The 27,544-nt window shown below is 34.9% G+C and overlaps 1 protein-coding gene across 3 annotated transcripts in view; it reads left to right on the top strand.

Annotated features, from left to right (window-relative positions):
• KCNH7 (potassium voltage-gated channel subfamily H member 7) overlaps positions 1-27,544 on the top strand; it is a 217,771-nt gene that overhangs the window by 154,583 nt on the left and 35,644 nt on the right. For 2 of the 3 annotated variants that reach the window (XM_027637342.1, XM_027637344.1), the window contains 3 exons: positions 17,403-17,828; positions 21,906-22,305; positions 23,040-23,239. In XM_027637342.1, the coding sequence (XP_027493143.1) occupies positions 17,403-17,828; positions 21,906-22,305; positions 23,040-23,239 (1,026 nt within the window). Of the gene's footprint in view, positions 1-17,402; positions 17,829-21,905; positions 22,306-23,039; positions 23,241-27,544 lie in introns of all 3 variants that reach the window. The other variant, XM_027637343.1, reaches the window with a different exon arrangement.

Raw genomic sequence — 27,544 nt, forward strand, 5'->3', positions numbered from 1 at the left:
CCTAGGAGGTATAAATAAATGTCGGTCTATAATATTACGTTGGTAAAAGATCTAGTTAACTAGTTATTCAAGAATTAGATTAGAAATAGATAGTTAGAAAATTAAAGTGGATAGTTTTAGTCCTGTTTATGTTTCTAATCCCAGAGATTTCAGTATGTTTCATAAGAGTCAGCACTTTGAAAGTTCCACTGCATGTCTGCCTATAAATTTATTTGCAAATCTTTTTATAGGCCAGAGATCCATTTTGTATCTGCAGAATAGTGCAAAAGTGGTTTTGGAAGGTTTGAGTATAGCGTTGAGATAGAATATGGTAGAAGCGTTAGGTGAGATAGGGATATGCTCATGAGTATAAAATGACCATGGTAAGTTTAAAGATCACCCTTAATCAGTCGTGACATTCTGAAACAATCCTCTAATAAAAGAAGTTAGGACAGGAATTCTAAATGTTGTTAAAAAGAGACTGAAAAAATGTCGTAATGGGATAGATAACATGTACTCTTCTGGAATTGCAGGATTTGATGACAAGAAAGGCTACTTCCAGATGTATATTGCACCATTCAAACATACATCCGTCCATCTCTCCCTTTGTAATCCTTATTATCTTTCTCCCTTTCCTCAGTCTTGCTAAGAAATTTGGTCCTGCTGTTATAACCTGACATTTTCACTATGGTTGCTCCTCACTGTGCTACTCAAAATACAGGGACATGGATTCTATTATGCACCATAGTAAGATATCAGAGAACTTCCCTGTTGGATTACTGCACTCTGGATTCTCTCTCATGCATCAGTAATATCAAACCAAGTATCAGTATCACAAGATGTAACAAGTTCTTTCCAGAGATAACACCTGTATGACTTCTATAATATCCAGAAGCTGAAGAGGTAATTCAGGTCATGAAGACAGTGAAAAAGGAAGGAAGGGATAACACATAGCTACCTTAAAGGGGTAGAGGAAGAATAATGAAAAAAGTAAATAAAAGAGTCATGACCACTGTGTTTAGAGGAAGTTATGCACTTTAAGAGACCATTGAAAGAGGAGTGGAATAATTTAGTAGAAATATTTTAGTGGAATAAATTAGTAGAAGACAGAAAAATAAAGTTTAAAAATAATTTGAGAAGGAAAAGAAGATGTTGTGGGACAGTGTTTTATACTTTGAGTGAAAAATATAAACTTTGAAAGTCAGGTGGAAAAAATAAGATTTCAGTACAGAATTTAATAAATAGATACATAAAATCCATAACATCTTATCTTTTAAATAATAAAAATAAATTAATCTCTTCAAGAAGAGCTGTGTTATAAATTCTACTGCAAAGAACCTTTCAATACTGTCTTACTGCTTAACAAGAATGTCCAGAACATCATGCAGAGATGAAAATTGCCTTAAAATACAACTTGCAGTGAAGTGCTGCACATGTGATGGTCCTGAATAAGTAGATTCTCTGATTGCTTTGCCTGCTTTTTCACCTGGGACTTCACTGATCAAAACTCCTTGTATAATGCAGAGTAGCATAACATCTTCTGGATGCCTGTTTCTCCGTAAAATTGACTTTTACTCAGAGAAATAGCCTAGCAGTAGCTTCTTATTGATAAGTTGGCATTGTTATATTCCACTGCATATATTTGTCACTAAATTAAATTTACATTTCCTTTCCACTTTACTAAAAATTTTGGATTCTCAACATTTCTCATCATAATTTCCAGATGTGCTAAACTCACTCTCTTCTAGAGGAGTCTCACTTTACTTTTTTCCATTACTCTTTTTTTTTTTTTTTTTTGACAGTCTGTTCAGGGTTGCAGTCCGATTTCTGCACTCTTCTGCACTGACAGGTTCAGTTGGGGTCCTGGCACTGATTGTTAGAAAGAGACAAGTTTTCCTAGAGGCACAAAAAGTAGACTTTTATTAAAGAAAGTAGTAGGGCAAAAATTTGACATCTGTGCCTTAGTATTTTTTATGAATTCATAAAGGTGACGTCTGGCCTTAAAATTGGTGTGCAAAAGCGCAACACTAACTGATTTTATCTTTTGTTTGAATACTGATTTATTGCAAAGCTTCTTACACATCCAGTTCTCACTGATGTATGGCTCTAAATTTGTGAGCAGCACGAAGACTAGAGTAGTCAGTGTCTATGCTTGTTTTTAAAGAAAAGAGAGAATTCCTGAATACCTATAACTTAACACTGTCAACAAACAGTAACTGTCCCAGTTAATAAAAGGGTAAATTACTGGTCTTTTTACTGTGTTGTTTAAGAAAAACTGTTTTGTTTCTCTGGATCACTAGTGTCCAGAGATTTATTCATCCCCTTGAAATTCATCAGTCTGATGGGATACAGCATGTGTTTGAAAGACCTAATATGTATCTGTTGTTTATGATTTGTCTCAATAACTGAATTACAGGAAGGTAAAACTCTCTGATCTTTAAACTTCTTGCAAATAATACTGTTCAAAACAGTTTCATTATCTACCCACCTGAAGGAAACGTATATACCCAAACTGGTCATATGGCTGATGAAATAATAAGCATCTACCTTGACAGGATACACAGAAGAGTATGATCTGTTTTTCAGACATGCTGAACACCCACAAATCTTCTGAAAATAGAGCTGTCAGTGAAGGGGGGTGGGGGGGTCATGTATGAAGTGATAGACCTTGCAGTGTCACTGCATGTTTTTGTAATCTGGCCACACTCCATTCAGTTCCCCAAAAGATTAAGAAATAAGTAGCAGTATCCCCACAAGCTGTTGATATAAAAAGGACTATTGTATGATCATGACTTCAAACTGACCTTCAGGTTTTCAGACTGAAAGATGACTAGCAGCATTGAGAACAGAGAGGGGCAATATAAGACCTAAAAATAAACTCAGTTATTGATCTATACGTTTTCAGCAGTCTGATTCAGCTGACACACTGCACTGTTTACATCATGCAATAACTCACACACAACATTTCAAGGCTGTTCATTTTGGAACACAAGCTGAGATGAAGCAGAAAATTCTGAATTAAGGGAAAACAATTTTAATGTCTTCCAATTACACAGTAAGGCATTGCATATAATAATGAAATTGGGGGGTAAGCAGAGCCAACATTTCCTTGTTATTGTATGGAAAGTTCAAATTTCCTCTATAGTGACAATCTTCTTTTTCCTATTATTTGTCAATTGACAGTTTATTCAGGAATTATTCTTTTTCTCTACAATAATACTTAGCAGCCTAATGCAATAAAATTTCATCTTTAATTGTCATTATATAATTAGACTGTAATTAATATAGATGTAATATAGAAATAGTATAAATGTGTTTAGTTTCATTGTCATTTAGAAGTTGTGGCACACTGTGTGTGAAAAGAAGAAAAACAGAGAAATCATGGTAAAACTAATAAAAATACCCTGGTCTCATGGTAACTATTTAAACCTGTGCAAAGTGTCACCAAAACTGGAGAGTAGTATCTTTTGCACCAGAGCAAGTAGCTATACAAAGTGCATGGAAGCAGAAAATAGACCCCACTGTTTTGTTCGGTTTCAGAAGAAAACATCGTATTTTCATTGTAATTACTTCTGTTGCATCAAGTAATAAGTTTCACAACAACTATGAAAGATAAAATATTCCTTCCTTAGAGTAGAGTCTCTCCTTTTTGTGACAGCTGAATGGGCTAAGGCATCTGAACTGCTGCAGTGTTTCGAGAAGATTTCACAACATATGGTAGAAATGGAGCAGTCGGAAAGCCCAGCTGCTTTGAAGCATGTAACCTCGATGCATCCTTAATTAGTCCATGTCCTTCCCCCAAGATCTACTCTTCTGGAAAATGGCTTACCTGATTTTGCTGAGTTGGGGAAAAGTATCCAGTATCTTCTATGAATTACACTTTTGAGTAATCAATGTTTTGTGTGATCTCTTTATTGTTACTGCCTTGATGCTAACATGGAACGGAGCATATGACTCTTGTTAATAATAGATCACTAACCAAAGCAACATTCCTCTTTTGATGCTAATAACTGGGGGAAAATAGGCAGACACAGGCTTTCAGACTGCATTGTAATTTGTTCTGCAAATAATTTGTTAAAAGTGTTGAGGGTGTAAGAACTGACGCCCTATAATGCGAGTAAAGCTGATTGAAACCAAGATGTCGGCAGCAGTTGGATAAGTCTCATTTCTCTAGACTAGAGCTATAAACCCCCAAACTCCCACTTCCTGGTGGATTGACCTTGGAAGTTTCTAAACTTGGCAGGTTACTCTGCTGAAACCAACAGTTTTGACACCTACCAGAACAGTCTCACTATGAACTGCAAGAAGCTAAGCCCCACCAAGATCCAGAGAACTGTGAGAATCCTCTGATCCATTTGATATGCACAGTCTGAAATAATACCTTTCCCACATACAGTTACAGTTGCCTTAAAACAACTACAAAAGAAGTCACAGTCCCTCTTTCAAGTAACCTTAGAACCATACAAAAATATAATGTGAAAGAGACCTCTAGAGGCCATCTAGCCCAACCTCCTACGCAAAACAGCACAACTTCAAAGTTACACCAGAGTCTGGTGGTTACCATGTTAACTCAGGAAACAGTTCCTATGTTTAGGTCAGCATAAGGATATGTTTTCTCAGAGAAAATCAGCCAGCGATAGACAGCAATATCAGCTGGCATGTGGAAAGACAGAGGAAAAAGGGCAAAAAGTTCAGGATGTAATGAGTCACAAAGAGCTGCCCTTTTTCAAGACCACTGCTGGTGTAGCTAACATTTAGGACAACCTTTTAGAAAGAGGTGGTCCTGGGTTGTAATTCCAGAGTGTTTTGACTGTTATTTATCTTACATAATTGATCATCTGTTAAAAAATCCACAAATATAACCCTGGGCAACTTGGACTCAGACTCAAGATTCCCTTCTTCCCTGTCTAGTGCTCTTACCCTCAAATGGTCTGGATTCTGAACTCAGTTCTAGTGCCAGGCACCTCACATGTACATTCTCTAGTACCAATATTGGATTCAGCTGGAAAATGCCATGAGCTGGACAGCCAATGTTTAGCATTTACCTGAAATTATATATTCACACCTATTAAGAGTCATTTTCATCAGACAAAAAAGGCAAGTGTGTTCAGCTAACAATTTAATAATCTTTTACCTTTTAATGTAATACTAGCGAATACACAAACTGAGAAACTGGTGGGAATTTGAAAGATGAACATTTGCAAGGAAATTTGTATGTTCCCACACATCACTAATGAGAGACGTTAATGAATAAACTAAATTTTAAAGAGCAAAAAGTTCCTGCAATTCACAGGTAGTATAGGGGCGACTATAAAGCAGTTATCTTCTAACACTTAAGGTGGCCTTAAGCATATGAAAGAGAAATAGCTGCAAGGCTATTTTCTTTTGACTTGGGCAGGGGAGAGGAGAAAAGCACGTGAATTGGTTGGTTTTGATGTGTTGGCAGGTGAGGAAAATATTTTCTGGTTAGTGTTTGATAGGATTTAAGATTTTTTTCATAGTAGCAGAAATAGTAAGAAATAGCAAGAAATAGCAAAGACCATTAACCCCAGTCAGCATAGTGTATTGTTTGATGAATTCTGAATGCCCTCAAAATTAATAAGATAAATGAGAAGGTCATTGTCCTTATCTATTACCTGTCACGTTAGAACTTGGATGACGCTTTCAGCTTGTAACTGGTAATGGGATCAATAGAGAAGAGCAAACCCAGAATAGAGATAAAGCTTTGGAAAAAAAATAGGAGGAACACTCCATAAATTGTATTGAAATAACAATAAAATCACAGTAAGGGAAAAATCAGAAACCAGATGTATGAATCAAAAACCAATGGGTCATTGAATTCCAAATACTTTGTTTATGACAGAGAGTGTTAATAAGTGTGGGGACACGTATTTTCAAAGCATTTATTGAGCTTTATGTGTGGTATGGGTGTTACTGAACACAAAATTAATGAGCATGGCACAAAAAAAATCTCTAGGAGGTATTTACTAAAAGTGACTAGTTCAGGCCATCTAAAGTGCAGAAAAATACTGTAAAATAAAAATCTATCTGTAATAAAGTACCTAAATTGTATGATTATTTAGTTGATATTTATAGTACCTAGAAACCTCAGAGTTTCTTCTTCTTCTTGATATCAGGGTGGACTTGTATTAGATTTATCTTAGGTAAGTCTGGTTTTCCTTGACAGTTGAATAAATCTTTTACTGTAGCACATGGTGAAATTGTCTTTAAGATATTTTGGGTGCATTTTCAGGCATAATTTTTTTATTTAAAGAGTTGCCAATTTTACATTAAGGCAGTATCTTTTTAATTATGGAAATTGCAGTAACTACTCCTCTTTTAATATCTTAGAAGCTGGCATAAGAAGGTATGTTCTGCTTCAGACAACCTGTTGAATATACTACTAATAATAAATGAAGAATGTTTATTAAATGGGAAGAGAAGTTCTTCTTTTCACAGTTTTGCATTTTTTCCTAATCTCAGTATCCATCTTTGAAAACGTTCCACTTTCTAAATGAATCCTACCAATTACGCAGAAACCTACTTTCTTTTGAAATAAAAGAACTCCTGTGTGGTATGGGCTCGCATCTCTACCAATTTTTTCTATTCAGAAAAGTTTAGTTTCACTGGGTTTGTAGGTGGGTTAAGAATGAAAAACTATAACCAAAGGAGAGTGGCATCTTTTGCTGCAGCTTAGTCTCTAATGCTGTTAGTTGCTGGGTTTGGAAGTGAGCAAAAACTTAGAGCCTGTGGCTCATGGTCATTCTTCAGAACTTTCAGAGGCTAGTTCATTTATTTTTATAAATTTTGTTAGGAGAGGATGCAGACTGCAGCCTCCTTTCAGATTTTCAAACAAACATTAAAAAATAAGTTTTGTATAGGATAGCAACTTCCAGATACATTATGTTGTCTATTTTCTCTCTCCTTTACATCTACAATATCAAGTAAGCAAAGGAAGTTGCAGTTTACACAGTGTGAAAAACTAGTCAATATACCTAGAAAATTATGAATGTTAAGAACATTAAACCTTACAGGCTTCTATCCTAGGCATTTTTCCACTGGAGTGAGCTTTTGATGCCTGCAACAGTACCAAAAAGATTTCCATGTCTCTCTGGTTGTCATGGTTTAAGTACTTTACAGCAGCTTGCTCAGGTCCTTCCTGTCCTCTCAGTGAGATGGCAGGGAGAATCAGGAGAAAAAAAGAGTAAAACTTGTAGGTCAAGATAAGAACAGATTCATAACTGAAACAAAATAAAATAATATAATAGTAATAGTAATAGTGATACTAATAGCAATTGTAATTAAAAGGAGAGGGAGAGGGAGAGAAAATGAGCAAAAGAGAGAGAGAGAAGACCCAAGAAAAATGAGTATTTTACAATACAATTTCTTGCAGACTGATACCAAGCCTGTTCCTGTGCTGTGATCACTCCCTCTTCCTAGTAACGTCCCTCAGTTTATATAGTGCACATGACATTCTATGCTATGGAATATCCCTTTTTCCAGATTATGTCAACTCTCCTGGCCATGCTCCCTTGCAGCTTTCTGTGCTCCTACTCATTAGCAGAGTCTGGGAAACTGAAAAGTCCATGACTTAGGGTGAGCACCACTTAGCAACCAATACATCTGCGTGTTGTCAGCATTATCCTCATACTAAATCCAAAACAGAGCACTGTGCCAGTTACTGAGAAGAAAATTAAGTCTCTCCCAGCCAGAACCATGACACTGATTAAATCCTTAAATAAAACATCCTATTGTCTCCTAAGCATGAGCTACATCTCATATAACACAGGCGAGGTAGAGCTCCCAAGGAGTTAGTTTTGTCTCACTGATTCTGTGCTATTTTTGTTTTGTTAGAGTACCAGAGTAGGTAGTGCAGAATCACCATGAAGGTCGTACCATCTTGCCACAATTCCTCAAAACCAAAATATGTTTTTAGATCACAAAAAAGTGACTAATGTAAGATCCAGCTACTGGCTGAGGACAGGCAAGTCTGTCTGCCTGTTCTCTATGGTCACAACTCCACTCTTTTTCTCTGCCTAACCAGTAAGAATTGAACGGATGGCCCTAGAAATCTGGATCATGTTTTTATAGGTTGATTTTGCTAATGAAATTTAATTTGTATCATCACATTGTGTGTACATGTGTGTGCAATCTGTTCCATCTACCTTTGCCAAATGACTTTTTTGTTAAAATATTGCTGACCAGATTTGAATAGAAGTTTGGGTAATGCACCAAACTTTCCTACAAGCGATGTTGAGAGAGGAACTTGGGAAACCTGGGCAGAATGCTAAGACTAAATGTCTAGTTTAAGTGAATTGGGTTGGAATATGCTCAACAGGCACAAACACAGAGAGCCATAAGGGACACGGACATTTCTAAATTAAGCTTTTCCCCATCTACCTAAGCAGTTTCAACTGCGGTTCACATGTTTTTAAACACTAAGGGGTCTAATTACACAATGTGGATTTTCTAGAAACTAAAGTTTGCTTATTTTGCTTATTATGGAAAAAATAGTTACCATGAAACTGAAGGTTAAACTTCAATATGAATGTATGCATAAGGAGCTTTTCTTCCTTTCTTCTTTACTCCTGACAGTTGTGTCAGTAGGTACTGTAATCATAGAATGAAACTATGGATGTAGCTGCTTCATTTTCACTCCATGCACTTCAGACATTCTTACAGCTTTTATGCTTTTCTTTATCTGCATCAAAATATTTGACAGCTACCAAAACAGTCTAAATGGATAATGATGAAAGATACTTTTTTCATAAATATCGTGAGGAAGATGAGATAACATCAAGCACAAAATCTACTTGTTTTGTTGCCATACCATGAACAGATAACAGAAAATATCTTTTAGGTGACTAAAAACCACACAATAATCTAAGACCTTATTACAAGTGTAACCCTCGATGTTTCATTATCTTGCATATAAATGTTTGTTAGCATCTTAGTGTTGCCAGAAGTGCATTCACCAGAATTTTGAAGGATAACATTTTCTGTCTTCTGAAAAAACACCGCTTAGTGAATATTAAAGAAAAGGGTTACACAACTTTTAATACATGTTCTTTCATTAACATTTGCTAAAAAAGTCAGTTTTTAATGTCTTCTTTGATAAACTTTATATCACTAAGTTGGGGTTTAAGGTTTAGTAAAGCACTGTCGGTAAATCTATATGCTTCTAAGTGTTACTCTGATGATGCATTACCCACAAATATGAAAGTGATTATATACTAACTGGTAGGAAGAGGCTCCTGAGGTTTAAGATTTGTATACCATTTCTTAATATTTTCATGGAAAATAATGAATGGAAAATGAAAATAAAATGAAAATAAAAATGCTTTCTCTTTTTTAGCTTCTAGATTCATGAAAAAAATAAATTATAGATTAGAGACAGTGAGTTTTCTAAATTATTGCATATATTCAAGTTTGGTGAAGCAGTTTTGTTTGATGGTAATATTCAATAAATACTATTTCCATGAAATCTGCAAAATTTTACTGAAGAAATATGAGAAAAAGGCTGTTCTACTACTTTAATTTCAGGACATACATAAATTTCCTTAACCCTTTGAAGATTTTGAGTTACTTTGTAAATAAATACGTTTAGCTGAATAGATTTATGTAATTATTTGATAACTTTATAAAAGTTTTGCGCTTCATGGCTTCAGTCCTGTAAGGCTCTCAGCAGTCCCTGGAAGTCCCATTACTCTCAAACAAGTTTTATCTAGTGACAGACTGACATCTGGAAAAAAAGAAATTAAAATATGCTCAAATAAACTTAAAATATGGTCAGATAAGCTTTGATTTTTTCAGGTCCTGCCATTAAAAACAAAATTTCTGTTGTAATGTCCGCTTAAAATTAAAAAAAAAAAAGAAAAAACAACAACAACAAAAAATGCATTGTGCTGTTTCTGACCCTGAAAACAAAGAAATATTGAACCCATTGTTTAAATAAGAAGTTGATATCCTCTTCTCTGTGAAGCCCCAAATGGGAAACATATAGGACAGGCAAGGACAAGTCATATTTTCACACGGCAGCAAATTTTCTGTAACAAAAATTTAGCTTAAAAAATACGGAGGTCATTAAGACACTGTGTTATAAAACACAGCTTTCTTTCAGTACTGGTGTAATCTTGTTAGTTGTTCATGTCTGCATAAGGAAGATAATCATCAAGATGACTGAAATATGAGTCTATTATAGTCTTTCAGGGAATTAGGCAATGCCTACTATCAGAAAGTCAATGTTGGTTTAATTTCCATTTGTTCACTAGTATTCGTGTAATATTTATTTTTGATTCTTTTTAGATTCAGAGATCTCCTCTGTAGAGGTCTCACAGTAACAGTACAAATAGAGAAGAAAAGGGAAGAGATGTACTTGCTAGTTATAGCTTGGTAGCTCCAATAGAACTAATACACAGGAGAAAATAACACCAGGAGAGGTTACATCCAGGGAAAAGAGGTCTACAAAATCTATTAAAATAATTTTAAAGCAGAAGTAACACTGCCTCATTTTTTGAGCACACTGTAATTCAGATCTAAGGTCTATGGTCATGACAAAAAGAGTTAATTATTATAGAAATATGGCTTTAGCTTCTATGTCTGATTAATGTTTCTCATTTCATTTTCCAAGATTTTCCTTTTCAATACTTATTGCCCTTATTGATAAAGATCTGAAAATTAGTTCAAAACTGCCAGTTAAAAGGAAGAGACTGTACTCTTGGGCTGGCAGTGTTTATTCTGCATCATGAGCTGCATTAAAGAGTAAACAGGAATAGTAACTTAGCTTTACTTGCACCTAGGAGATTCTACCTTCCTTGATTTCCTAGTCACCAACAACAAACTTGTTTAACTCCTGTTCAGAGTTAAAAATCCTGCTGGAAAAAGAAATATTAAACTAAATAGCTTTTCATGTTTCGTGAAAATACTTACAGGTCCTTGAGATTAACCTAGTCTAATAATCAATAGAAACTACCAATAAAAATTAGAAGGATATGAATGTTCTCATGTTACCACTTGTCTATGTTCTTTGAGTAAACAGAACATGCTTTACAGTCCATTAATGTAGTCACCTTCCACTTTTACAATCAGATAACAAGTATGGATGATTTTTGCTTTGTGAATCAATCTTGAAGTGTATTTGGATTAGAAGATCTGAAAAGTCAAATGTTCTTACAAATTCCTTCCCTTATTTTTCATTGTCTACAATAATGCCCATAATATAATCATCTTGGTTCTGTTTCTTTTTTTACATATTCATGTGAATTTCATATCTTGGTGCCGAATACACTTTACACAATCAGAAATTTTAACGTTTCTTCAATCACATGATAAAGATATTCAAGTCTCTTAGCATATACAGAGCTGATTTGTTTCTAGATTTACTACAGCTTTCCTGACTTAAAGATACAAGAATGATTATCCACTCACCTCTCAGGGCTGTACATCTGACCTGGGACTGAGTCCAGCAAGATACTGGCAAAATAATATTTTTTCATGTCATATAGTATTTCCTATAAATAAATATTTCAACAGCCTCTTCTGTAGTTTTACAAGGATATTTTATAGGTGAGATAAATGTTTATTTTAAAGTCCTCAAGTATTTTGGGACTATATTTATAGCTTGAACTTTATTAAATGTTTATGAATTTCTCTTAACATGAAAGGTGCTATGCAAGAGCTAACCTTGTTAGTACAAGCTTCACTTCAGTTCATCAGTTGCAAAAGCAGCAGTATTTAGTACTGAATATAACTACATCATTTAAATATACAGTTCATATGAGGCATACTTGCTCATGAGAAATAGCAAAGTACCTTTCTGAAAATCTAATTTATTAAGCTTTGCACCCACCAAACTTCCGCATCTACTTTTCACAAAGATATACTCAATATCCATCTATCTTGATTCTTCAATGATCTATGATCTATCATATGATTCTATGATCTTAAAACTCTTGGGTTTCCCCCAAGCCTATATACCTCTTTTGGTATTTTGTCACCTGTAAACACTGCCCTTTGTTCAAATTTTCTGGATGTGCAGTGGTTCTGTCCATGATGAAAGGCGTCAGCTAGATTGTGAATATGTTACATGTTGGTTTTGCGAGTGTACAATAGTCACCTATCTGCTCTCTGATTGAAAATATACAGGAAAAATATATTGTGAATTCTGAGCAGAAGTGAAAAAGTTCCAATATTTTCTGAATTATTTGCATATAGAATTTGGTCCATACAATCACAATATGCTCATGGAATGAGTTCAGTGCTTCTTGAATGCATCAGGCCTGCTTTCTGGTTGGTTTCCACGTCCATGTGCTCAATAGTCACGAAAGAGCCATGGTCCAGCATATGATAACCTTACCCCACACTTGCTCTCATACAGTGCTAGGATAGCCAGGAAACCATACTCTAAATCCATGCAGTGGTTTGACAGAAACACTTCTTTAACAATTCATTGTGGCATTCATCATTTATGATTTCTCTTATGATTTATTAATACACTATTATGCATCTTTGGTTTTTACTGTGTGTATTTGCATTCTTTAATAAATTGAGACTGAAAATGCCTCAGAACAAAATTTATGAATATACATGTGATACATAGCAGTATGACTCTCTCAGACTCTCTTGAAACTGTACAGTTTCAATAGCAGAATCACAGAATGATAGAATGGTTTGGGTTGGAAGGGACCCTAAAGATCATCTCGTTCCAATCTCTCTGGCATGGACCAGGCTGCCTTCCACTAGATAAGGTTGCTCAGTGCCCCATCCAACCTGGCCTTGAACATTCTGACAGGGATGAGGCTTCCACAACTTCTTTGGGCAACCAGTTCCAGTGTCTCACCACCCTCACAAAGAATTTCATCCTAATATCTAATCTAAACCTGCCCTCTGTCAGTTTAAAGCCGTTGCCCCTTGTCCTCTTGTAAAAGGCCTCTCTCTGACTTTCTTTAGGCCCTTTGTAGGTACTGGAAGGTGCTTCTAAGGTCTCCCTGGAGCCTTCCCTTCTCCAGGTTGAACAACCTTAACTCAGCCCGTGTTCATCAAGAGAGGTACACCAGCTCCCTGCTCATCTTTGTGGCCTCCTTTGGACTCACCCCAACAGGTCCACGTCTTTCTTATGAAGGCAGCCCCATAGCTGGATGCAGCACTCTAGGTGGGGTCTCATGAAAGTGGAGTAGAGAGGAAAAAAATCACCTTTCTCAACCTGCTGGTCACACTTTGTTTGGTGCAGGTGAAGAGGACAAATATTTGTGTGAATTAATCTTAAAAAAAAAAAAATCAACTAAATTTAGAGAAGTAAGAATTATGATAGCCCATTGCTCTTGAGCACCTTTTATAAATGTTTTCTGCTCATTCTGCTTTGCAGGATACTGTCAGTTTAGTAGGTAAATATTATTCTCTCTACCTGACAGAAGTTGGGTTAAACATCAGCTTGCCTAAGATGTCTGAGAAACTCAGTAACGGACACCAGAGTACAATTCCCCGATCATCCAACATCTTGTCTAACATTTTGCCTATATATTCCATTTTATTAAAGAACCTGTACAGGGAAGAAGAGTCAAATGCTGTTGCTGCCTCTGATGCCACAGAGCATGTAACAAGAGTCCCCTTCTCAATCTAGCTACCTAGTGAAGCATCTTGCCAATGTGTTGCAAAGCACATCAGTTTAGTTTGGCTCTTTGACACTTCATCAAGAAATACTGTGCAAAACAAGGCCTTTAAATACAGCACAGAACAGAAATTATACCTCTTACCAGACAGGTTTTCTTAAAGGGGAAAGATGTTAGAACTGCCCAGAAAAAGATAACACTGCAAACAGTGTAATACAATTTAAAGTGATAAAGGCTTACTGAATCTTTTTTTTTCATTAACTATCACATCAGAGTAACTCTGGTGTGCCTCTGGTACATATGCTTCCTTTCTCCTCTTGCTTAACAGAACCTAGACCAATAATAAATTTTCATTCTTCTTAAATATATTTTCTTTAAATTTCAATGAAGTACTGTTATCTTTGAGAAACTGAAAGCTACCAAACACTTCAGAAAGATAAATCTGTCTAAAACGTGTCAATTTATGACAGTTACTTTGATCTCACTGCATATTTTTCTGGATATCTGATTGCAGCCCTTCTATAATAAATGCTACCTTGAACTTGTGATCTTAGGAAGTGAATGCATGAACCTAAAAGAGTTAAAGGTGTTCACCAGCCCTGTCTGTGATTCTCAAACACCTCAAGCAAGATTCTCAGAATGAAAAATGTGTTTTAATGAAGTCTTCTCACTTGCAGCAGCGCTGGTTTAACAGTGAATGGGATAAACAGGAACACAGTAAAAACTGAATTTTATATCAGAGTTCTTTAGTCAAAGGCAAAATACAGCACAGTTTATGTAACCTTGAGATGGTCTTGTTATAAAGAGATTGAATCTTATCATCTAATACTGCTTGTAAAACACACCAGTTATAAACACATTATTGTTTTCACCAGGAAAGCGATCGTGAGATAGTATTTCAGCGGGGTTGAATACCTCCAATTTTTCTTAAGAGAAACCCATTGCAGCTACTATGACTTTTGTGATTTAGCATTATAGTCTTCTTTTTAGTAAGGTGCAAGAAAGCTTGGCTTTCCCATCATATCTTATCCCAAGGTTCAAAGACTTTTAAACACTGCAATATTTCATTCTTGTCCCAATCACGCTGCTTAAAAATGTTTCATTCCCTAAACTACCTCTTTTACAATCCAAAATATGAGAGCTTCATTGCCCAGAAGAGAATAAATTGCCCAGAGTTAATAAATTGTCTTTTTACTAACAGTGAATTTGCCAACATCTATTTTAATCAAGTGGAAATATTAAAAGTTTTTTGAGTGGATTTCTGAGTAAACTGAAGTCTTCTATCTAGCCAAGATGGCCAAGATTAGCCAACACCAGTACACAAGCCTTGCAAGGATGTTACAGAATAACAAAAGGACAAATTCATCTCATATTCAATTAGTCTTTGTGGAAACTGCCAATATGAAACTAAATACTGTGTTTTCTCCTTTCTGTGTATGTGCAACTGTGATTCTTTTTTATTTCAGAAATGAAATCCCATCTTCTTTCTTAAGATACAGCAAACAAAAATAGTTACATGACTGTTTGTTTTCACTTCTCATTGCATGCGAGTAAGCAATGCAGAAACAAAAAGTTCTGTATCACATTATGAATATGAAACTCACAACCGTCAGTCAGTCTCTCTTGTATGTGTCTACAAAACTAAAGCAAAAAAAGTTGGATCCATTTCTGCTACGATCACTTTTATACTGCTGTACCCTCATTTTGTCCAATTGGCACTTTTTTTAATTCTTCAGTTTCACCTAATTCAGTCTAAATCAACCTAGGAATGTAACTAAATGTAACTAAAATGAGACTAGGAGTCAGATTTCAGGGGAATAAGTCCAATTTACATTATGTGTTGCTCTGAAGTGAAGCACACTGTCTGGAATTTTCAAGCAACTGCAAGAAACTTGTGAAGTAAGGTGTATTGTTCTTTTTGTCTAATCCATTTCCTTCATTGTCTGTAAATCCAGCAGGAGAACAGTGATATAAATTTTATAAATTGCAATTCCCTTGTCACATGTACTCACTGCTCTCAAATACTAAGAAAACATTCTTGTCAACTCACCAGGTGGGGGTCTGAAAATATTAAGACTGCTTAAAAGACTAAGCAATGCTTCAGCTTGCTGCCAGCTAATGTGTTTGATGCATAAAAAACTAGCTAGCACCATTAGTTAAGTGCAAGTCCTAGTTACAATACAAAAAATTGATGAACAACCTCTACCACCAGGTCAGCACAGTGCTGAATGGTTGCTTGAAGCTACCATATAATCTTTTGGATGGCTTAATTTTTTCTACCTTCACAGTTTAAAGAAGAGTGGTTATTAACTCTTGTGTTCTCACAACATTTTCAGAGTAGAACTTGACTTAATAAGAAGTCCCACTGATTACTAAGGATAGGATGTTTATACAACACTTACTGTTGGAATGTTAAACATAAAGAAGCGTGCTGACCCTTACAATTTTATAAGATTATGTTTGAGGAGCACAAACTTCCTCCATCTTGAACAAGCTGAAATCTCAAATCCCAAACTGGTAACTGTAAAAAAAAAAAAAAAGGCAAATAAAAGCAGACAATGTTGCAGATGAGGTATTTCTTCTTCCAATCATTATTTCATTTGAGTAGAATTATTCATTTTAATAACCTTTGCAATATATGATTTTCTGAATATAATTGTTTTTAATTAACATGGAAATAAGGAATAAGTAGAAGTAAAGGAAAAAGGGTATAAAATTTCTCGAATATTGATATTGCTACAATGGGTAGCAACTAGAGATTGTCACCATCTGATGTTTGTTCATTGGTCTGTGCAAAATGAAGCAGTGATCTGAGCCCCATAGGATTTGGAGATCACTTGCAGCACAGAAGGCAATAATCAGCGTCATTGCTGACAGCCTCTATAACTACAACAAACACTGAATAGGGGCAAAAACATAATTTACCTTCTTATCCTTCAGGGGATTTTTCCTTCTTGTCAGATTTCAGTCAGACTGGAGGAGCAGCCAAAGGAAATTTGTTTTATCTGGTGCCCACACTATGCTTGTTCTTTGCAACAAAGCAAACATTTCAGCTTCCAGAACCAGCAAATTAAGCAATGCTTACAAACATAATCCTTCCAAATAAAATTGAAATCCAACTTAGATAACACCAGCAGACAACAAATCCATACTTCTAAAGGAATAATAACAAGCTTTAGACACTGACAATAGTAGAAGTGGAGCAAAAAGCGATACTCCTGTGGTATCCTTCTTTGTCACACCTTCAGCTGAACTAGAATTACAGCCTCAGTGAAATCTGTCCGTGTATGAAAGTTTTCTACAACACAGGGCTCAAATTGGAGATAGCTGTTAAGGACACTAACAAGTCTTTCTCTAACATTTTTTTATTTCTGTTTGCCTACAATTTCTAATGAGAGCAGACTCTTTTTAGTGAATTTAAGCCAATGATAAAAGATTTACTTTGGGAGAAAAACACTACATCACTGCAAGAAAAGTCATTCACTGGACGTGAACAGGCTGGCAAGGTTTTCATGTGGTGGATAAATGAATTTGATGACATGCTTAATTATGCAAATTTTATGTACTAGATATGCCACTTAAGGGTTGCTACAGGGGACAAGAATCAACCTAACGTGAAAAATTGTCAATGAATTTATTGGACCTGGTAGAGATTATGAATTTCACAGAAGTTTATTTTGCCAAAACACCAATTGAAGCTTAATCCTCAAAACTACAGTGAAATACTTTTAAAATTTGTCCTGTATTTTCTAAGTTTACTGAAAGTTTCAACAGAAACACTGTATGTTTATTGACATGGTATATTTCTTATTGTAGGTTCTATCCTTAGGGGCTGATGTTCTACCAGAATATAAACTCCAGACACCTCGCATCAACAAGTTTACTATATTGCACTATAGTCCTTTCAAAGCTGTCTGGGACTGGCTCATTTTGTTGCTGGTAATATACACGGCCATATTCACTCCTTACTCTGCTGCCTTCCTTCTGAATGATAGTGAGGATCGGAAGAGGAGAGAGTGTGGATATTCCTGCAGCCCACTGAATGTTGTAGACTTAATTGTGGATATTATGTTTATCATTGACATTCTAATAAACTTCAGAACAACATATGTAAACCAGAATGAAGAAGTGGTAAGTGACCCAGCAAAAATAGCAATTCACTACTTCAAAGGCTGGTTCCTAATTGACATGGTTGCTGCAATACCTTTTGACCTGCTGATTTTTGGCTCTGGCTCTGAAGAGGTAAGCTTAAATGAATATAAAATCTTAAATCTTGATTTTTTACTTTAACCACAATATTCCGTGTGCCCTAAAGTATCTTTTGCTTGTCAGTTACAGGTTGTTTAGTAATTCCACCCCATCTTTTAAAGTTAAACTAAAATTAATCTTCCTTTTTAGAATGATGTACAATATTAGCTTTCATTAACAAGAGAAAACACTGAAAAATTCAGTTAATATTTTTCACTTATACCATATTTGATACTGTCTTTACAAATAATGAAATAAATATATCATATATGAAGAACTTTTTCAAATGCTTTTGTATAAGAACTACTCTTTTGATTGCTGCTTGTTTTGTAAAAACTGCAAAAATGCATATAATGCTGTGTTGGCATTGAAGCACTAAAATAAATTTTCTCTGTTCAAAATCTTTAGATCAGATGTTTACTTAGCATAAAACAGATTAGTTGAAGTGTAAACTATACCAGTTACCAAAAAGATTTGACTATTGTCTATTTTATCAAGAATATGGACTATCAAAATAAAGAAAAAAGATTAGTTGGGATTACCCTTGTTAGACAAGATTTATATCCTCATCCTGTGTATACAGTAGAGTGAAAAAGTGTTCAATATATGCGTTCAAAATGGCCCAAAGGTGTATAAAATATATGCTATATTCTGGATTACTGACCTAACTCTTGCTCCTTCCAAAGAATTTTATTTAGTTTAAGGAGGGCTAAAATTGTAGCATATTTTTTGATGGAAAGCAAACTGAAGAGTAGGTAATTGGGTTTGGATTTTTGTGATGCACAGAATGCAGGAGTTTTTATAAAAAAGCAGCAAACCAAGTAAAAGGTAAATGAGGAGTCTAGAGAAACATGTAGATAATACCATGCAGTAGAAATTAATTCTGTTAATGGAAAGCAATAGGAATAGAAAGAGTAACATAAAGAACAGAGGGAACATATTAATAGTTCTCTTATGAGAAGAGAACTTTACTATTCAGAAGGTGACTAAAAAGCTTAGAGATTTAAGAGAAAATTTGATCACCTTTTGCATTCATTGTTTGTGGCACGTCTCAGTCTCTGCAGATATGTTTTTCTGTGGTTTTGACAGCACAAATGTTTTGATAATGGCATTGCTTCTAACTCTGACCACAACATTCCCCTTCAGATGCGGTCTGCATCCATTTCTTATCACTGAGCACTCATCATTGTCAAAAATTATTTACAGAGATTAGAAGTGTGGAAGGTAAAGAATTAAAACAGGGACCAATTGCAAAGTTCACTGATGAAGTACTCTTTGGATTTGCTCCTGAACATCACTCTTCTACCTCCCCTGTTACAGATGTACTTAAGAGCAAAGTGCCAGGTGTTAAAGTGATGCTAAAGGGATAACTTTAACATAAGATAATGTAAGGATTAGTAAGAAACAAGTGCATTCATGCAGATCAGTACACAAATACAAAACCATGGAACTTGAAACAGAAATTATTGGATCTGTAATGACTTTTTCAGTATTACAGATATAAGTAAATTGATTCTTTATTCCCTCAAAACCTAGTAATTGAAAAGTTTCACTATCTGGAAAAACTGGTTTGTTTAAGTAAGCAATAGTGAGACTATATAGATTATGTCCCATTCCCCATTCCATCATGGCTTCTCTCTCTCATTCATGATATTGAATATGTCAATCACTTTTTCTAAGCTGCTACTTACTGCAGTTTTATTTCCTACATTACTAACTATAATATTTCCCCAATGATCCATTTTCTATAGTTTAGCAAGAAGAAGCAAATGTAAAACTGTCAGAATGGAATATTTTTCATTTAATAGATTTTTTTTTTTCCCAGTCATAAGGGTTATCTTTTTTATGAAATAGCTCTTTTTTGTTATCTAGAAATTCTTCAAATAAGATTCCCTATGAACAGACTATTGAATAGTCTTTTTATTAAACAACATAAGCTCTATAGAGAGCTCCATGTGTGCTCATCCAGCTTTAAAACACCTTGATATCAAACAGAGTCTTGAAAGGGCAGGAGATAATAATCCAGATACCACATGCAGCACTATCTGAATGCTTCCATTTGAGTTGTACTTTGTCAACCATAGGAAAACAACAGAGTTAGACAGTTAACTTTCCAATTTCAAAAATAGGAAACTAATATAATTTTAATTTTTTTATTCTACTTAAAGTGACTAAGAAAAAAATTATTATGAGTCTGCTTGTATTATACACTTTCCACATACTCCAGAGCTCACGCTGATATAGTATCTAAGCATAGGATTGGCAGTGAGGATGAATAATATTAGCAAGTCTTATGTTAAGAATGCGGTGGAACACTGTTGACATATTCTGGATTCTCAGTCTACTATCTGATATATTTAAGGGGCATTGTAAGAATATCCAGCCCCTTGCACAACATCTCTATACCCACCTCATCCCCATTTAAGGATCTTAAATATACAAGCCTGATTCACCTTAAAAAAAAATTACCTAATGTCAATATTCACATGGTTCTGAATTTTAACCTAGGCATAGCATTTTGAAGGATATAGTCTTTCGGACTGTTGAGCTCACAAACCTTTTTTATGTGCTAATGAGACATTCACCCTGAAATTATTCTTTGGAATGTTAACTTGAACAAAGGAGTGTTCCCTACATCCTCTTACTCATCTACTCATAAAATATTAACAATATATTGAGTTGTTCACTGAGAAATGCAGCCAAGAAAGACTCTTATTTTGTTCTAAAGGCTTTGGGATTTTACTCAGAAACATGGTAGATTCAAGGATTTAATAAAACATAAAAACTAGTCTAGTACTTCTTGCAAGAAAGCTTTAATGTGACGCATACTACTGTCAGAGTGCTTTGTGAGGCTTGGAAAACTTTTCCAGTGTCATGTAATATACATGCATGTTAAAAAGAAAAGTAGGAAAAAACTTATTAAAAATGTATTCAGTCTTGGCATTTACTGAATACTTTAATATATGTTCAGACTTAATGCAGAGAAAATGTTAGCTGAGTTATTTTTGAAATCAAATAGTTCCTATTTACAGTGTTTTCCATCTCTTTTACAAGTATGAAATTTACTAATTGAAGTTTACAAACTTATATTAATAACCTTTAGTTTCCTTTAAAAATATCCAAGCCTCAAAAATAATGCAATGAATAGTAGTGCAGGTCTGCACTAAAAAACTTGGAATATATTCCTGGTTTATAACTGCCTCAATTTGTTTTTTTAATGGTACAGTACTTTTTTACTAGCTTCTACGACTACACATACAAGATGCAAAAAGATTCATCTGGAGACTGGCAACAGTAATTTTTCCACGATTTTCTGTTCACACTGCTTCTTCTTCTTTTACCTGTATAGAGTGTTCTTACCGTCACAAACAGGAAGAATATTCGTAGGTCACAGAATCACAGAACATACCAAGCTGGAAGGGATCCACAAGGATCATTGAGTTCAACCCTTAGCCCTGCACAGGACTATCCCAGAGAGTCACACCATGTGCCTGAGAGTATTCTCCAAATGCTTCTCGAACTCTGCCAGGCTTGGTGCTGTGATCACTTCCCTGGGGAGCCCAGAGGGGTGCCCAGCCAGCGTCTGGGTGAAGAACCTTTGACAAATTTCTGCCCTATTACTTCTCTCTTCTAGAATATGTGTGCCCAGAGCATTGCAAGGAGTTTTTAAGTTAGGATCGAATATAGTTACACAACCTTGTTCAAAAATACTTATTACCTACATGGCCTACTAATTATGAGTAGTTCCAATAACTTACAGAATTAATCATGTCAAAAAAATCATTAATCTAATGGATCATGTAAGTCCATTACAGTGCATTGGAGAGTCCAGAAAAAGTAAAATATTCAAAGTGAAAAAAAAATATTGAGCAGATAATGACAACTTCAATATATCTTAATTTTAAACATGCATTTCTTATTTTCTTCGCTGTTCTTATAACGAAATTGATAGTTTCAAGAAAATAAAATTAAGATTACATTGAAATGGGGGGGAATTTGCAGTGATTTACTCGTGGTAACTATTCAGGACAATACATTTGCTAACAGATAAATTTCTTCTTATTTTTACAGACAACTACATTAATAGGTCTTCTGAAGACAGCTAGACTGCTGCGTTTGGTGAGGGTAGCACGGAAATTGGACAGATATTCCGAATATGGTGCTGCAGTTCTGATGCTCCTCATGTGCATATTTGCACTAATTGCACACTGGCTTGCTTGCATTTGGTATGCCATTGGAAACGTAGAAAGACCTTACTTGGCTCACAAGATTGGCTGGTTGGATTCTTTAGGAGAACAACTAGGAAAGCATTATAATAAGAGTGATGCAAGCTCTGGACCATCCATCAAGGACAAATATGTTACAGCACTTTATTTTACCTTCAGCAGTCTGACAAGTGTAGGATTTGGAAATGTGTCTCCAAACACCAACTCAGAGAAAATCTTTTCCATCTGTGTCATGTTGATTGGCTGTAAGTAATTTCATAATAGTTTTTTTAATCTTATTTTTTTCTCAGTGTTTGAGCAAATGGCTTAACATTCTAAGCTAATAAGATTATAAGCGTGCAACCGGAAGGGCAAATTCCCAGGGAAAGCAACGTTGTATGCAAAAATATGTTGTGACTCATTCAGTGTCAGGAAGTAGTCAAATTCCTTGACTACTCAAAATCTGTTATCCAAACTGTCAGAAGTTTTGCGTTGTGTATAATTTGTGTAAGCAAATCCTATATGGGATAGGAAGCTGAGTTTTGAGTGGATTTAGAAACTATGGCCCATCATATTTGGATAATCATAATTATATTTTATTTTTCATTGAAACCCTGAACCTATAAATGTGTGCATAGCTTTTTAACTCTGGCCTTTGTTCTTAGTTTGAACTTAGCCTTAGTTCCTTAGTTTTAATTCTCCAAAAGTCTCTAGAATTAGGTGAACCCAACTTACAACACTAAACTCAGGTCTACAAATCTCCAAAGATAAAAATTACCAACCTGATTAAGATTTAGTGTTTAAGCCTCATCTGCTAACTGAGTAGGTACTCATACAATCAAATCAATAAAAAGCCTCAGATAAACCAATTCTACATCTCTGAAAATGTAAATACTGTCATCTGAGCTGTTTTACATGCAAAGTACACTGTAAGAACTGTTGCATGATCTGCAAAAGCTTACTTACTTACTTAAGTAAGTTTTGTTTCTATTTAATCCAGCATTAATGTACGCTAGCATTTTTGGAAATGTATCTGCAATAATCCAAAGACTCTACTCGGGAACTGCACGATATCACATGCAGATGCTGCGAGTGAAGGAGTTTATACGCTTTCATCAAATCCCAAACCCTCTGCGGCAGCGACTTGAGGAATACTTCCAGCACGCATGGACATACACCAATGGCATTGACATGAACATGGTATGTTGTTCTGTTTTTCAGGCAGTGATGCCAAGGAATAGATAAATGCATGAGAATTTAGAGATTGTAAATGTTTATTATTTATAAGCTGTAAAAGTAAAAACCTGAGAAGGTGAATATACAGCAATTATTGAGAACCAAGCCAATATAAGTTTGGCACCCAAAAACTTAACTGACTAGGTTGTCACAAGCTATATCAGAAATCTGAATTCACACTGAGAATTGCAGATGACAATTATAAGCTTAAATAGAGAAAAAAAATTCATAGGTTTCTTGTTTCAGACATACCTGTTTCAGAATTTATTTGTTCTTTGGCCTGATTTTCCACTTCCAGTATCAAACAAGATTTTGGTGTGTTGGTATCTACAGTTACTGTTCTGTAAAACCTGTGGAGATCAATTCTTTTTCAAAATCCTACTGTGTAATCTAGAACAGGTATATTGGGAGTGAGTTGAAGAGACAGGTTTATCTGCTCTTTTCAAAGTGAAATATTTGAATTACAAGATAATCTGAACATTAGTTTGCTTGCAATCACAACCACACAATTCTGCACTGAAAATCAACACAGTGCTACTAACCATTTAGCCATCCACAGAAACTCATTTCTAGGAAGTAAAAAGGCACAACACTCACATTTTCTGTTCTTGATTTTAAAAAACCTGTAAACTCTCCTTATAGAAATATATATTATGTGGCCAGCTGAAAAGGAATCACAGTCTGATAATGAGTAAAAGTAAGCATCTCTATTTCTGGCTTATTTTTTGAAGACAACAACATTTTTTTCTGAAAAGTTGACATCGATTTAAAGACCCTGAGAGCATTATGCATCTTTAGGTTCTGTGAATCTGTGTCTCTAGAGGGATACCTCCCTGAGATATTCAGGATTGGAGATTAGAGACTATGCACAGCTCTCCATAAAGCTGTCAAGAACAAGAATATCTATACATTTTTGTTAAAGTTAAGCTAGAAATCAACCTCCAAAATTTTGACATAAATTCAAACAGCTTCCACGTGGTATCTGTACATATATTTGTGAATGACTGTCAGAGTGATACAATTTTATGCATTTGACAGAAATTATGGTCTTGATTAAAAGCTTTTATAAAGCTGAATCACTAAGAGTTTGACCTTATCATTACCATTAAGTAAAGCAGATCTTATAAATAAGACAGAAAATTAAATATCTTGGGCTTCACCTCCCACTTCCATGAGTGTCCCCTCCAGAGGGATAACATAACCAGCGCAGAACAAGGATACGTGTATAAACCTCTGCTGAGGATTACTGCAGTGGAAGGCAGCATCAATAGCTTCATCCCGTGTGGCACTGAATGGCCCTAATTCCCTCTGATAGCGGTGGGATTGTGGGGTACTCAACACTTTGCAGGATCATGCCCTTAAGCTGTAGGTGGGTGCAGCCTAAGCCTAAAGTAGCTCATTGAATTATTTCTGAAGATATTACAAAATCATGTGTGCCTTAATTAATTCATTACCACTAATGGACGTACTAAGAACACCTGTTTCATATGAAATAATAACTAAAACTGGATGTGTTGTCAGGTGAAATGTTGCATAATTCAGGAATTGGTGTACTGGAATTAGTCTTGGATTTGTTATGAATGTGAAATAACAACTAAATGGATTAAACTGACCATGTTCTGCAATATGATTGTGAGGCAGTATGGAGGCTTTCTTTTAAATAAAATGTGGAAAAAAAACAAGTTTAGTATCTCTTTTTGGTTTATTTTATTTCTTATTCTGTTCACAAATCTATCCCTCAGGTTTTGTGGCAATCGCTAAATTTCCTTTAAAAGTGAGTTTGAATGTATTACCCTTAGTGCAAGGATAATATAAGAATTATGTGATTTATGTTGTACTTATGAAAGATTTATCTCTTTCCTGTCTGCTTCACACCTAAATACATGGAATAACACCACCCACTGGTAAGAGCAGGAGGTATTTATATCAAACTTAATTCCAGTATAAAGTGTGGAGAATATCCATGTTATCTGTCGGGTTTAGAGCTTGTTCAATGCTTTCTAATTTTAATTCTAACTTTTTGCATGATGAAGGGATAGATAGCAAAGGGAAATAATCCAAGTAGAATCAGATGTGGGGCAAAATGGTTACTAAAAATTAGACATTCAAAAATGCTAATCTAACCACATTTATTAATCACTGTTTTACCCCACAACTCAAGTCATGCTTTGCCCAAAAAAGGTCATGTGCATATTGGTTTGCATTAGATAGTTGCTCTGTAGGAATGTCACTCTGACAAAGTTGCCATGCTGCTGATCATTCTGCACTTTCCTTTCCGTGAATGCTCTTGGTTCAAACCATATATGCATGTTAGCATAAGCACCAGTGAAGTTTTCTTGATTATAAGCCATGTGCATATGAGTTGGACTTGCATGTATTATTTACTAATTTTGCATGAAATATTTGCATTTACACAAAAAGGGCTAATACTGTCCTCAATGCCATAAATGTTTGATTCCTGCCAATATTTACTTGGAGCTTTTTTGCAAATATCTGAAGGTAGAATTTCATCCAGTATCTTTTTTTATTATTATTTCATGACTGAAAAATCAAAAATGTAGTCCTTTTTCTCCTTTGAAATATGAAATGCATATTAATTTACATTTTATATATATATATGTACATACAACATATACACACACGTACTCATATATATATATATATATATAAATAAAATTGGAGAATATATTTCAAAAGGTGCTTTAAATTATCTCCATTAATATATTTAAGAATTCAGGAAAAATGGAAAATAATAAATGAAATTAAACAGAAACCCTTATGAAGTAATACTGCACTAAGACTAAACTTGATTTTCTAAACAAAATCCTACCACTTAGATAAAAAAACCCAGAAGATAATCCTTTATGCTCATTTGAAATGGTTAAATTCAAAATTAGCTCTAAAGACCTGCAGGTGAAATATGCTGAGAACCTTGTTTATTTGTTCATTTGCTCCCTTCTGCTTCATTTCTACATCTTTTTGATTATGTTTCATTACATAATGTATTTTGATTAAGAACAGTTCCACGTAATTATGCATGGACTGGATAAACAGGATTTGGGATTTATTTTAATCTGGATAAAAATCTTGATCTATAGAATAAGCATAATTTAAATCATATCCCTATGATATACACTGGCAAAGTCAAATTATATAAAATAATCTTTACAACGCATATTGTTTCATGAAAGATGCCACCTGTCCCAAAGATTCAATCTCTTTTTATTTTTTAAACTATCCTGTTCTGTTTTTCCTAAACTCTCTTTGCCTTCTTTTTTCCTTTTCATTCCCATGTTATCAGTCCAGCACTGATAATAGCATGCCTATGATGCTTACCCTAAAAAGATTACATATTTAGTGTTTGAAATACTTTTTTAAGTTTTGCATGAATTTTTACAATTCTGTGCCACCCCTTCTTTCCATGGATCTTCTGTGCATCCGAAGAGCTTTATTGATTTATTTCATATTTGAAGAGAGTTCAAATATGTAATATTTGAAGTAAAAAGTGGGACAAACTTTGAAAGGTGTTTAGTCAGCTGTATACATTAACGAAAATTTTGGATGTGGGACAGATGTTTTTTTATTTTGGGTTTTACCCAGTACCATGGAAGAAGAGAGCAAGTCAGAAATTTTATGCATAAATTTATGACTTCTCCTGCAAATATCCAAGGAAATTATTAATTTCACCTTTGTGATAAGTTGTCTTAGCCAGCAGAGCACACACCTATCTTGAACCAGCAATGCTACTGTAGCAAATAAAGGGCAGGTTCACCATTGATCTGTTAAGGCATCTTTTGTAAGAAATTGGCCACTGGTACCTACCTGATTGACGTCGTTACATTTGTTATTCTTGCTTTTCCTCCCACTGTGAGCACTTCTTACAGCAAAATCAATTCTACCAATAAAACCACTGCCAGTAATACATTTGAAGCAGAGAATTATAAAAGTAAATTAAATTTCAAAAATAGCAATGAGAAGTTTTTTGTACCATCAGAAGGGTAATGCAAATTAGACATGTTTGAAAAAAACTGAGTAGTAAATGCTTGAAGAGAAGTAATGTGTCATCATGTTGGAAAGGGGTGTTGCTGTTTGTCTATAAGTCAGAAGGAAATCTTAAGACATACCAGTCAGAAAGTACCTCAGATATAATTAACTGTAAATTTGTTCTTTCATTTTCTGTAATAAGATCATTTAAAAAAACATGAATGTCTGCACTGAATTAAGTAACAGAAAAGAAGACCTTAGAGAAAAAAAAAGATTCTCAAGAGT

The sequence above is a fragment of the Corapipo altera genome, unplaced genomic scaffold (assembly GCF_003945725.1).
Source record: "Corapipo altera isolate COAL_440 unplaced genomic scaffold, ASM394572v1 45, whole genome shotgun sequence".
NCBI lineage: Eukaryota > Metazoa > Chordata > Aves > Passeriformes > Pipridae > Corapipo > Corapipo altera.